Here is a 12,119-nt window from a genome sequence, read left to right as displayed (position 1 = left end):
CCAACAGCCAATGATCCAGGTGCCAAGTGTCCGAGGAAGTGGGCATGGCCAGGGTAGCAAGGTCCCTAAGCCCCCGCTGGTCACCTGGCTCCACCCCACCCCAGGTCCAGGGCCCAGACGAGGCCCTCTCCCTCTGTCTGGCTGGGCCAGTAACCTCTTCGCCCCCAGCTCCTGCTCTGGCCCTGGTCCCTTCTGGGCTCCAGGCCCCCAGGGATGTGCAGAAGGGGTGGAGCCTGGCCCGCGGCTGGTCAGAGGAGCTCCCCAGGGCAAGACAACCTCCCAACCTGCCCCTGTCCCCTCCCCAGGCAGTTCCTCCAAGACCCACCTCCTCCCATGCTTCAGAGCTACACTGAGAGAAAGAACGGAAGCAAAAGCTGACCTGGAAGGCCCCAAAGTAGCCACTAGAAAGGTCAAGACATCGTGCGGGTTGGCTTGGGAATAGATGGAAGGCGTACTGTCAAATTCAAAGAGCAATTCGCTTAGTGCGAGGCGCGCTGTGACTGGCTCCCTGTCAGGCCACGGCAGTGCTGCGTGCAGGTTTGCATGTGCATCGTGGCTGGAAACATCCACTGCACACAGTTGCCCCTGCTTCTCTGAAGCTTAGAACCAGAGAAGGAAACATTATTACCTTAGCATTTCTGGGTGGTTGTTTTTTTATGCTTTTTAGGCTGTACCCACTGCCTATGGACGTTACCAGGTTAGGGGTCCAATCGGAGCTATAGCCGCCAGCCCACCCCACAGCCACAGCAATGCAGGATCCCCGACCCAACCCACTGAGCAAGGCCAAAGATTGAACCGGCATCCTAGTGGATCCTAGTTGGATTTGTTTCCGCTGCGCCACAAAGGGAACTCCCAACATTTCTGTCCTTTTGGTCATTACAAATAATATATTTTTAGTAGAAGGAAAAACTACCCCCTGTGTACACCCCCCCACCACACCCCCCACACCCCCCACACCCCTCCCCCACCCACTGTCCAGGACTGCCGGAGCCTCATGGCTGGTCCCAGCCTCCAGCCCATCCCTCAGCTCCATCCTGGCTTCTGTCCTCCTCTCTCCTCATGCACAGGCACCTGCCACCTCCCCTCCCTGCTTGGCTCCCTCCCAGCACCCCAGACCCCATAGGCCAGCCCTGTCAAGAACTACCTGGGTCCCCGGCAGCTCAAGAGCCATCCAGCTCCACAGGCTTGCTCTGGGGCCTCCCTCCCACGCACCCCAGGCCCCATCTTCAGCAGTGGGCCAACTTCATGCACTTGTGCCCTCAGCATCCCTACATGCAGAGTGGCGTGGGTTCCAGAATCCCAGTTATGACTACCCCATCACCAGGACCTTGTAGGGCCTCCCCCAGCAGGTGTTCTGCCTGGCCAGCCAGGCAGGAGCCCTCCAGACATCTGCCCAAAGGGGCAGAAGGGCCTGGACGTTCGCCCCACACCCGCCCTGGACCATCTGCAGGTTTACATGAGAGGCAGGGCAGGGATCCGGGCCTCACTTGCCTGGGAAGCAGAATGGAGGAGAAAGCAGGGCTGAGCTCTCTGCAATGTCCTCTCACGCTCCTGCCACCCGCAGGCTTGGGAAGGAGGAAGGGGTGACCATGAATTCCTAAGAAATCCTTGCCCTCCTCACATGGAATCACTCACCGGAGGGTGACGTCTGGGGATCTGACCCACTGGGGGCTGAACACACACGGCTACATCAGCACCCCCCGAGCAGGACCTGGGCAGCTGCGGTGAGTGCTGAGACACTGGGTGTTTCCCTCTCCCTGGAGGAGAGGAACATGTGGGTGAGTGGGTGGATGGAGGGCTAGGTAGGTGGGTAGACAGACTGAGGGATGGATGGAGGGATGGATGGGTGGGTGGGTGGATGGATGAATGAGTGGGAAAATGAGTAGCCAAGTGTGTAAGTGGTTGTATGGGCTAGTTCTGTGCTGGCTCAGGAGTAGCTACTTTTTGAAAGGAATGTTCTAAATCTCTGAAATGTGAGACCCTGGCACCTCCCAGAGGCCAGAGCCTCTAACTACGCATTGCCCCTAAAGCCTTGGGCACCAACAGTCTTGAGCAGCAGGGGTGTGGACCCAGATAAAGTTAGGGCTTCTAGGAAACAAAAAGCCGAGGGTCCAGTGCAGGCTCTTCCCCGGACTCACTCTGGGACCCTGGGAACGTCCAACATTCTGAGGCTCGGTTTTCTCATCTGGACACCTGTGTTGCTGAGACTGAAACACAACTGTATGTGTAAAGTGTCTGAGATGCTTATCAGGCATAAGTCAGGTGCTCACAGAACGGAATTTCCTTCCCAGAGGCAGCCCTAGCGCACGCGGGCACGCAGGCACCCAGCACACCCTCCCGCCCAGTCCAGAGGAGGGACGGAGAGGTAGACCGGAGGCCAGACCAGACAGGAGAGGCCCATGGGACGCATTTACTCTCCAGGAGTTCCAGGCTCTGGCAGGACCGGCCCAGCCTCAGGGGCCAGGGGCTCAGGCAGCGGGGACTCAAGCAAGAGCCCTGAGGAGGCCTTCTGGGGCTCAGCCTCCTGGGCCTGCGCCAGCTGCACCGTGTGCTCAAAGGCAGCCTGCAGCAGGTGGGAGGCGAGGCAAGTGGTCCAGGTAACGAGGTAAGCCAGGTGCCAGGAGGTGAGCGCTGTCAGGCTCTCCACCCACCAGTACAGACGCTTCAGCGGTGCCAGTAACCCCAGCACCACGCGGTTCTCCAGCAGAGCCTAAAGGGGGCAAGTGGCTGCCAGGAGCTCACAGGCTGCACTGCCAGCTGCCAGCCCCCCAGGGCCCAGGGCCCCAGGCCTGCCCTCCCAGCCTAGCCCGCACCCCACCCACTCACCTTCCTGAGCAGCCGGCCCAGGCCGCAGCACTGGGCTTTGTGGCACAACCTCCAGATCAACAGCAGCAGCAGCAAGGCAGCCAGCATCAGGCTGTGCACACATGACAGGAGTACATCCGTCCAGGTGGCTGCGGACAGACCCAGCTGCTCCCAGGCACCCAGCCACTTCGGGGCCATGCCCAAGGCCCGGGCCCAGCCCAGCATGCCCGCCCACGCCAGCTTGGGTGCCCGAAGCACCAGCCCCCCGGGAACCTCTATCAGGGCCAGCCCAGCCCGCAGAGCCCGGCCCACAGGGCAGGCTGTGATGTTGGCGGGCGGGTGGGAGCCCTGGGCCTCCTGGCTCAGCCCCGACAGCCAGCGGTTGAAGAGGGTGGTCTTGAGGAGCAGGAAGTTGTAGAGGTGGACACGGTTCTGGACCAGCTGCAGGAGGAGAAAGAGACAACCATCGCCTGAGCCACTCACCTGCGGCAGGAACCCGCCCGTCCCAGGTGTGTTGTGGGGGCCAGGCCCTCCCCTGGGCCAGGCCCTCCCCTTCTCGAGGCTTCAGTTCCACCTGCCCCCCAACACGAATGATCTTGATCGGTCCGCTCGGAAGGGCTCCACGGGCAGGAGGGAGCTTTAGAAGGGTGTTTCATATTCTGCTACGCCAGATCCCAGCCACCTCTGCGACCTACACTGCAGTTCATGGCAAGGCTGGATCCTTAAGCCACTGAGCAGGGCCAGGGATCAAACCCACATCCTCATGGATACTAGTCAGGTTCGTTACCATGGAGCCACAACGGGAACTCTTTTCCCTGAGTTTAAATGGTTATTTACAAACCTCCAGACTGAAGCCCGTTGGTTTATCATTGTCACCCTTGTCATTGTTATACAAGGAATGGCCGTCCCCATCCCCCTTGACCCTCTAATCCTGCAGGATTTGAACACAGGGCACTCCCTTCTAAGCACCTAGGATTCTCTCACACCAGTTGCCTCTCGGTGTCATGAGGGCAGCGGGGGGCAAAGGGCAAGGCAGTTGGAGCAGAGAGACGTGAGGCGTGGGGGACAGTGACAGAATTAACGACTGGCCTACTGTGAGGGCTGTGGGGGGGGACCCAAGAAGATCCCTGTCCTGGGTGACAGGGCAGATGTGATGACTCTACCCTCTGGGAGAAAGAGTGGGCGTGGCTGGGAAAGAGGCTGTCACCGAAGGTTCACCTGGTCCTGGAGCCAAACAGCCCCTCATCAGAGCCCTGAAGCCTCCAGCCCCTAAGCATCAGCAGCCCGGGCTTGGCTGTGTGCACCTCCGAGGGCAGGAGGAGCCGAGGGGAAAGGAAGCGAGAGCGGGGGTCCAGCTGCGAGAGGAATTAAAATGCAAGCAGGAAACAGGAGCTACACACCCACCCCTCAGCTCATAATGTTGAAACCAGGGAGGAGAGAGACCTATCATATCCCGCCGGATCCTCTAACATCCATTATGAGAGAGACAACAGAGGCTCAGAGAGGTGGAGTCATTTGCCCAAAGTCACACAGCTAAAGAGTGGAGCAGCTGAAATTCCAATCCAGCTGTGAGTGTGTCTCCACTGTCCTGCGTCATCTCCCCTTTCTCTGCCCTGGGGGACCCTTTTCTGCCAACTCAGCCCGCAGAGGAGTCACGATTTGGAGCCGTGGACCTGATGGTCAGCCTTTGCACAGGAAAGACAATGCTGAACCCACAGGACTTTTCTCTATAGAGAAAATTCCGGCACCGGGGCTTGCAGTTGGGGCTTCTCAGAGCTGTGGGGCTACACCAGCAGGGAGGCAGCCACCTCATCCCACCAGCAGGGACGGGTCTGCGGGGTCCAGCAGCTCTGCGGTGGCCCCCACCCTGACTCACCAGCACGGAGAGCTTCAGCACCACCAGAAGGGTCCCCCAGAGGCTGGATCTGACCCCAGGGGCAGCCTCCATGTCTGGTCCTTCTCCTCTTCCAGGAGAGAGAGGCAGGTGACCTCACAGATACCGCAGGGCGGGGTCCAAGTTACCCCGGGAAACCAGTTGCCACAAAAGGCTCCCCTTCACTGCCTCCTGCCCCATCCCTGCACAGAAACTGTGGTATTTGTCTTCCACAACCTGTGACTTCCCGGCCGGAGGCTGCCCCCAGGGACATGACCGCCACAAACCCAGCCCGCCTAGCACAGGCAGCCAAGGCAGCGTAGGGGTGCTGCACCTCCCCGTATCCTTCCAAACCCCAAAGGATCAAAGACCTGGGAAATAGAAATCTTTACCCCCGGGGGCCGCAGGTGACAAAAGGTTTGGAGGCAGAAGGACGCCTCAGCTGCCCAAGGTGGAAAGCTCCGACCCAAGCCCCCCATTCATTCTTCTCAAATTGTGCTAAAGGTTGGTCCCCACCCTGCAGAGCAGTGCGGCTGTGACCTTTATCCTCTGATCTTAGTGGCAGGTCAGTGGGTTCTGAGACTGAGTTAGAGGAGGGCAGGGGAGAGAAAATATGGTGACATCAAGGCCTCAGAGGGTCCTGAAAAGAGGCATTCTCAAAGGGAAAGACCCTCAGGGCCACACACAGGCTGCCTGGAGCATCCCAGAGAGGTTTCTGGAGCCATGGATCAGGGCCAAAGGCTTAGAATTCTGGGAGAATCCAGAACCTTGATCACAGCGTTTGCTCCATTGCTGTCCTCCCTGGGTCCCAGCAGACGCCCAGGGAAGCTGCTCTCAGACCTTTTGGAAAATTTTAAAAGCACGCCCTCTGGTGGCAGGACTCTGTGAGTGCAGGGCACTGGTAGCAGAGGGTCCCTCAGCCCTCACACACAGGGCGACCTCAGTCTCACGCCCTTACTCCGCGAAGGCAGGACACGACCTGCCCAGCTGTACATGGCAACCGTCCATAATGAGTCGCTGGAAGGTCACAGGTGACCTTTGCCCAGGGCAAGTCCTGTTCACCCACTTGTTTCCCCTCTCGGAGCAATAGCTGGGGTCCGGGAGGGTGGAGCGTGCAAAGTCCCTCCGCTCTGTCCTGTGCCCTTGCCCCTCCCCCACCCACCCCTTCTGTCTCCAACATTAAGGCCCTGCGGGGTCGTTGGGTCTTCGGAAAGGCCTCCTTGCACTAAGTTTTGAAGGATGGGTAGGAGTCTTCCAGAGAAGAGAGTAGGAAGGATGGTCCCACGGCAGGAATGGCACGGGTCTAACAACTCAGTAGTACTAGGTCATAAAGTGAGACAGGGGGTAGGTGGTGAGGTCAGCAACGGCCACATGGGTCAGAATATTCTATCAAATGATAGGAGCCATTGAGGACCCAAGGCAACAAGGCGCTAGAGATCGCTGGGGACTTTACAAGGGAAGAAGTTAGACGAGGGCAGAGAAGGGGTCTTGGGGAGCAAGGGGGAGATTGGATAGGAACTCACAACAATTAACCTTCTAGACACAAGGTGATGGGGCTGAAGTGGACAGATGCCAGAGATGTGTAGACGATGGAACGGAAGGGTTAGAAGCCATCACAAATGATGAAAGGGGAGTTCCCTTGTGGTGCAGCAGGTTAAGGATCCAGCACTGTCACTGCTGTGGCGAGGGTTAGATCCCTGGCCCAGGAACATCTGCATGCTGTGGGCGTGGCCAAAAAAAAAGGTGGTGAGAGGTCCAAGATGGTACCCTCCTTGCAAGCTAACCAGTCAGCCTGTAAGAGCATCTTGGATGCTGGTAGAAGGCGCAAGACTCCTGGGTCAGAGATGATGGACAATGCATTACAGCACTAGCAGTAAACTAGGGTATAAGTATTTTGCATTGGTCTTTTGAGTCCCAGATCCCACAGGGTGACATAAAAAGGGGCAGAGGGTACCTGTACCCGAAGTGGGTATATTGTGGAAGAGAAACCCTGAGCTTAGGGAACCCAAATCTTTTCTGATGGGCAGTAAGCAAGCCTGCCTCTGCTCCCGAGAGAGACGTTATCATGCTGGACCATGCCTGTGCTTTGCACGAGGAGAAGTTATACCTTCCAAGTATAACTGGATCCTAGAAAGATCACCCAAAATGAAGAGCCATCAAGTCCTGTGAATAAACTCAGGACACCTGTGGGGAATTGTTTCCCAACAGAGGAGTGAAGGAAGAAAGGTGAGGTGAGGCAGAAGTCAGGGATACACCTCAGAAGTCTTGAGCCAAGGGTGGGTGGAGGTGCTGCCCACAGAGGTGGGGGATGGAGGAGGAGCAGGTTTGGGGAAAAATCCGATTGCTGGGAGTGGGATGGCGGAGGCTGAAACCAGAATTTGCAATTTGTTTTCCATCCTCTCTCTCCTCTTTGGCTTGCCCCCCACCACGGCCCCTCTTAAAAGGAAACAACAGGCCCACAATGGAGTCACTTGTGCTAAGCTCCACCTGGACTTCATATTTAACCTAATTGTAATTTCAGCCTCTTGGGCATAGGATTTTAAGCCAATCCACCAGGAATTTCCTGGTCAGCACTTGCAAAGTAATCTAAGACCCCTGCCTTCCTTTAAGGGCAGGTGACCTGAAATAACCCAGCCTCTTCATTTCTTTGTCCCACCCTCCTTCTGCCTAGGAAAGCCTGCCTCTTTGTACAGCTCCTCGGGGCACCTTTCTCCTTGCTGGCCGGGAGGCTGACTGTGATCAGTGGTTGAATAAAGTAAATCAGATCTCCAAACATACGCAGTTGAATTGGGGTTTTTAACAGATGTGGTGGCTGTGGTAGGACCCAGAGTGAAATTCTGATGGTTTTCAGGGACAATGGGAAAAACAGGTATGGTACCTCGAACCCCTTTTTGGGTTCAGTCTTTCTGTTCATTTCTGAGCCCCAGGGTAAGTTCCTTGTGGTTGTGGGCCCTGCTCTCTTTGCATCAAGCTCCCGGTCTAATTGGCTTTCCAGTCTGTTCCCCCATTTGTTTAGAAATCCCAGCCCTTGATTCTCTCCCCAGATTCCATGTTGGGAAACTGCTGGTGGTTTCGTCTGCAGTTTCCCATTTGTCAGGAATCCTCCCCCAAATTCCACCTTGGCAACTGCTATGGCCACTGTAGTTTCCCATTTGTTTGGAAGCAGTCTGCTGTCTTCATTTGCTGAGGTCTGCTGGTTCCATGCTTTTCCCCAGTCCAAAGTTCCATGGGGATTGTTGGTGGTTACCAGCTGGAGTCGGACTGAGTCCAACTTGAGCCGGACTGGGTCCATAAAGGCTAACAGGGACCTCAGACGCCAAAAAGCTGCAAAAATTGGTAGGTCCTGTGCAAACACTGGAGACATCCAATCCAACTGTCTCGGAAAAGAAGAGCAGACGTCAAAACACGGGATCAAGATTTTCTACTTTAACTAAACATGAAACTCTTTCTTCTTCCCTTTCTTTCCTTTCCTCTGGCCTAGGTCTGGAAAGATGATGCCTTCAGCTCTGTCTCTCAGGCCATTGCTGAGGAAAGAAGCTCTGGAATTTAGAACAGATTCTCACGCCATATGCACTAAAAACCTGACTGACCCGTGGCTTAGAAGTAAATACAAATGCGAATTTGATCAGAAACCTCTCGAAACACTGTAGATTCCGTTGCTAAGACACTAGCTACTCAGGAAAGCTCCTTAGACTCTGGCCAAAGTTGTTCTTGATAACAGGATTATCTTGTGGCTGAGCAGGTCTGTGGCCAACCCCACCTGCTGCATGCACCGGGAGTGAACACTTCTGGGGAAGCCGAAACTCAGTTTCATAAGGTCACTGAGCAAAGCATTTGGCTTGGAAAGGTGACTCCTCCAATGGGGTCTCTTTGACTTAATTGGATTTTGATTAGTTTGGATCCTGGGGACCCACGGCTTCTGAGGACACATGTTTGACAGTGAAAATTGTCCTGCTTATAGTTATAATTGTATGCCTGGTGCATTGCATTTTCTCAAAAGCTTTAAATGCTTGTTCACAGCCACTAATCACCCAGCAAATCTCCCTGAGGCTGGACTTCAAAAACGGAACAAAGCAAATGATCCAGTAAAAAAAAAACTGTGTGCCTGGAGGTGTGACCTGTGAATACCACACCGACTCAGCAAAAAAGCAAAAAAGCAGCATCAACAAATGCTGTGAGAACTACAGAGCAGCAAAGTGAGGGGTAGTCGTGTCTTCAGTTCTGATCACATCTCTCAGTTGAGAGTTTGATCAAAGGGGGAGAATTGCTAAAAAGGAACAACAGGCCCCAAATGGAGTCACCTGCGCTAAGCCCCACCAAGACTTAATACCTAACTTAATTGCAATTTCAGACTCTCAGGAGGGCAGTTTTAAACCAATCAGTCTGAGAACATTGTAAATCAACTGGAATAAACAATTTTTTTAAGGTCACCAGCAAGCATCTATTTTATTTTATTTTTTTTTAAGCATTCCTGTTGTGGCTCAGCAGGTTAAGAACCCAACTACCATCCATGAAGATGAAGATGCAGGTTCCACCTCTGGCCTTGCTCAGTGGGTTAAGGGATCCCGTGGCGTTGGTGGGCAGCTGCAGCTGCGATTCACCCCCTAGCCTGGGAACTTCCATATGCTGCAGGTGCAGCCCTAAAAAGAAAACAAAACAAAACAGGTGGGAGCTAGAAATGGCACACTGCCCCCTTCCCCTGCAGGGCTGACCCTCAGGGTACCTCTCAAGCTCCATTAGGCCCAGGTCCCAGGCTCGGCTCTGATTCACCAGTGTGCTCTTCTTGGTCCCCTAAGCTAGAGGCCTCTCTGGCTCTGTGGCTGCCAGACCGCAGAATGGAGGGACACGCAGAGTGCTGGAAATCTGGTAACAGGCGAGGCCTCCCTGGAAAGTGAAATCAACCCAGGGGCTCCCCCAACCTAGCTCAGGGAATAGCAGCCCAAGCCATGCAGTGCAGGCCCAGGGGCCAGAACCCCCAGAGTCATCCCATCTCCTTCCTTCCTGACCTTCAGAGGTGGGCTGAAGGTCAGGACCACCGTGAATCTTGTTCGCTACTGTGCCCCGTGCCTGGAACAGTGCATGGTGCATAGCAGGAGCTGCCTAAATATTTGTTGAATTAATAAGTGATTGAGAAAGTCCTGAGATCCCTGTCAGGCTGTACATAAGGGCAGCAGGAGCTGCCGCAGAAGAACCCCCAACCTGGGTCCCTCAGTAAGAAACCCTCTACTCCTCTCTCATTCCTACTCAACACATAGGTTCAAGGCCATCCATGCACTATGTAGACTCGGCCAATACACCCCGCCCACAAGAAGGACCAGGTGCGATAACCCGGTTGGTTATCCGCGGCCGCCGCCTTGCCTAACGCCAGAGGGCACCATTCCCCAGTTTTGGCCCCTCTGCAGGGATTCTCCTCCCCAGTCCAGGACCCGGGGCGAAAGAGTTAGGAAGCCTGCCTTCAACTTCCTCCCAGCCCCAGGGGCTCCCCGATGCGCGTGCCGGATCGCGGCGCCACCGCCTGGGGGCAGCAGACACCAGGGGCGCGGGGGCCGACGCACCTGAGCGCGCTGCGAAAATTGATGGAAAGTTTTCCGGGCGGGCGTTAGTTTTTGTCTTTTCTGAGCCTGCGACAACAAATACGCGTCATCTTGAGACGTTCGCCCGGTGCAGGTCCCTGGGTGGCTAAAGGCGAAACCACCGTGAAATGTTCTGGTCTGATATTCTTTTTTTTTTTTTTTCCCGTTTCAATATTAAAACGTCGCTTTATTTCAAATCTTTTTTCTTCCAGAAGTACACAAAAATAAGGATGTCGTCAAACTTATTGGAACTTGGTTTTTTGGCCACGCCCACGTGGAAGTGCCCCACCCCGGAATCGAACCCGTGCAAACACTGGAGGGAGGGCAGGTCCTTAACCTGCTGCACCACAGGGGAACACTGAAGCTTGCATTTTTTCTTTCTAAAGATAGCTTGACTGAAACCACTTTAATGCAAAAAAGATCAGGAGACGGATGAAAGCTGAGGGCCCTATCCTGATTAAGGGAAAAGGTTTTGGAGTCAGACTGGGAATTGAACTGACCTCTGCCGTTTAACCACACATCTGTGTTCCCACCCCCAAGTTTCTTTATCTGTAAAAGTGGGATATAATTTGTATACAGAATCTGCCAGGTGAGGTGGTGGGGAGGAGTCGCTGAAATAGTGGGAGGGCTTTGCGCAGTCCCTGGCCGCATACCAGTGCCTGGGGGCTGGTAGGTGAGTGAAGTCAGTGTCTGAAGATGAGAAGATAACTCAAGATTTTTTCAGGAGAGGGGTGTGTCTTTTTAGGGCTGCACCTGCAGCACATGGAGTTTCTCATTCCAAACCAGCAGTGGAATCGGAGCTGCAGCTACCAGCCTACACCACAGCAACACAGGATCCCCACCACAGTTTCACTGGAAACACCAGATCCTTAACCCACTGAGTGAGGCCAGGAATCGAACGCACATCCTCATGGTTACTAGTTGGATTCGTTTCTGCTGCACCACAATGAGAACTCCAGAACTCAAGAATTTTAAAAAAATAAATAAAAATAAGCTAAAGCTTGACAACATTGCTTTAAAATATGTGCAAATTTCTTGAAAGTAATCACCCCTGAGGGCACACATCTCATTAATTCATAAATCAACATGTGGAAATATCCATTCCAGCCAAACCACTTTCAGGCAATTCACTTGGAGCCCAAGACTCATTTGTGAAATTCAAAAACAAACAAAACAAAACAAAAAAACAAAAAACAACCATACAAAAAAGGGTCGTTGCAACCTTAAAATTAATTCTAATTTTTTCACATAAAAATACTTTTATAAAGTGTTCTTTAAGAGGATAGAAAGTCGCCGAACCATCCCTTTGCTCAAAAACATTAGTCATCCCCCCAAATAAAAATTTGTATAAACGGGGGTTGGGGGAATGCTCCAATGCCTGGAACAGATTACAAAGTCACACCTGCATGGTGCAAAAACCAACATGTGAGAAAAACAAAAATGGGAAATATAATTTTCACCAAGTCATTTATTGATCAGTGTTTTCAGAACCAAACACCTTGTTTAGCACCCTTGTTTTCTTTCTCTCTTTTTTTTTTTTCCTCTCTTTTTAGGGCCACACCTGCGGCATATGGAGGTTCCCAGGCGGGAGGTCCAATCAAAGCTGTAGTCACAGGCCTACGCCACAGCCACAGCAACACAGGATCCGAGCCCCATCTGCGACCTACACCACAGCTCATGCTGCCGGATCCTTAACCCACTGAGCAAGGCCAGGGATCGAACCTGCGTCCTCATGGATGCAAGTCAGGTTCATTAACCACTGAGCCACGATGGGAACTCCCTTAGCACCCTTGTCTACTGCCAGCTCACCTAGCCCTCTCTCTGGGATCTGCCTCCTTCAACCCCAACCCCCACTCCTTCCCTCCCTA

General features: G+C 54.0%; 1 protein-coding gene and 1 long non-coding RNA gene across 4 annotated transcripts in view; one reads left to right on the top strand and one right to left on the bottom strand.

Moving 5' to 3' along the window:
* The window catches only part of TMEM270 (transmembrane protein 270), a 147,174-nt gene that overhangs the window by 132,518 nt on the left and 2,537 nt on the right, over nt 1-12,119 (bottom strand). Inside the window, exons 1-5 of one of the 2 annotated variants that reach the window (XM_085016838.1) lie at nt 4,682-4,768; nt 2,827-3,246; nt 2,139-2,710; nt 1,636-1,757; nt 380-454 (exon numbers count right to left, since the gene is read on the bottom strand). In XM_085016838.1, coding sequence (XP_084872964.1) covers nt 2,411-2,710; nt 2,827-3,246; nt 4,682-4,753 — 792 coding nt within the window. In that variant the 5' untranslated portion in view covers nt 4,754-4,768 and the 3' untranslated portion in view covers nt 380-454; nt 1,636-1,757; nt 2,139-2,410. Of the gene's footprint in view, nt 1-379; nt 455-1,635; nt 1,758-2,138; nt 2,711-2,826; nt 3,247-4,681; nt 4,769-12,119 lie in introns of those variants that run through there. The other variant, XM_085016839.1, reaches the window with a different exon arrangement.
* LOC146404391 (uncharacterized) lies at nt 4,878-9,108 on the top strand. Of its 2 annotated transcripts, none has more exons than XR_014842589.1 (3): nt 4,878-5,182; nt 7,350-7,547; nt 8,160-9,108. It is a non-coding gene; the product is annotated as an uncharacterized LOC146404391 (long non-coding RNA). The 2 variants fall into 2 exon arrangements; XR_014842590.1 differs by having other exon boundaries at nt 4,878-6,904.

This window comes from Sus scrofa, chromosome 3 (assembly GCF_054392235.1).
Source record: "Sus scrofa isolate SSC_HxYL_T2T_F1_AM1 chromosome 3, Sscrofa_HxYL_maternal_Yorkshire_Landrace_v2.0, whole genome shotgun sequence".
NCBI lineage: Eukaryota > Metazoa > Chordata > Mammalia > Artiodactyla > Suidae > Sus > Sus scrofa.
This window is presented reverse-complemented; position numbering and strand designations above follow the sequence as displayed.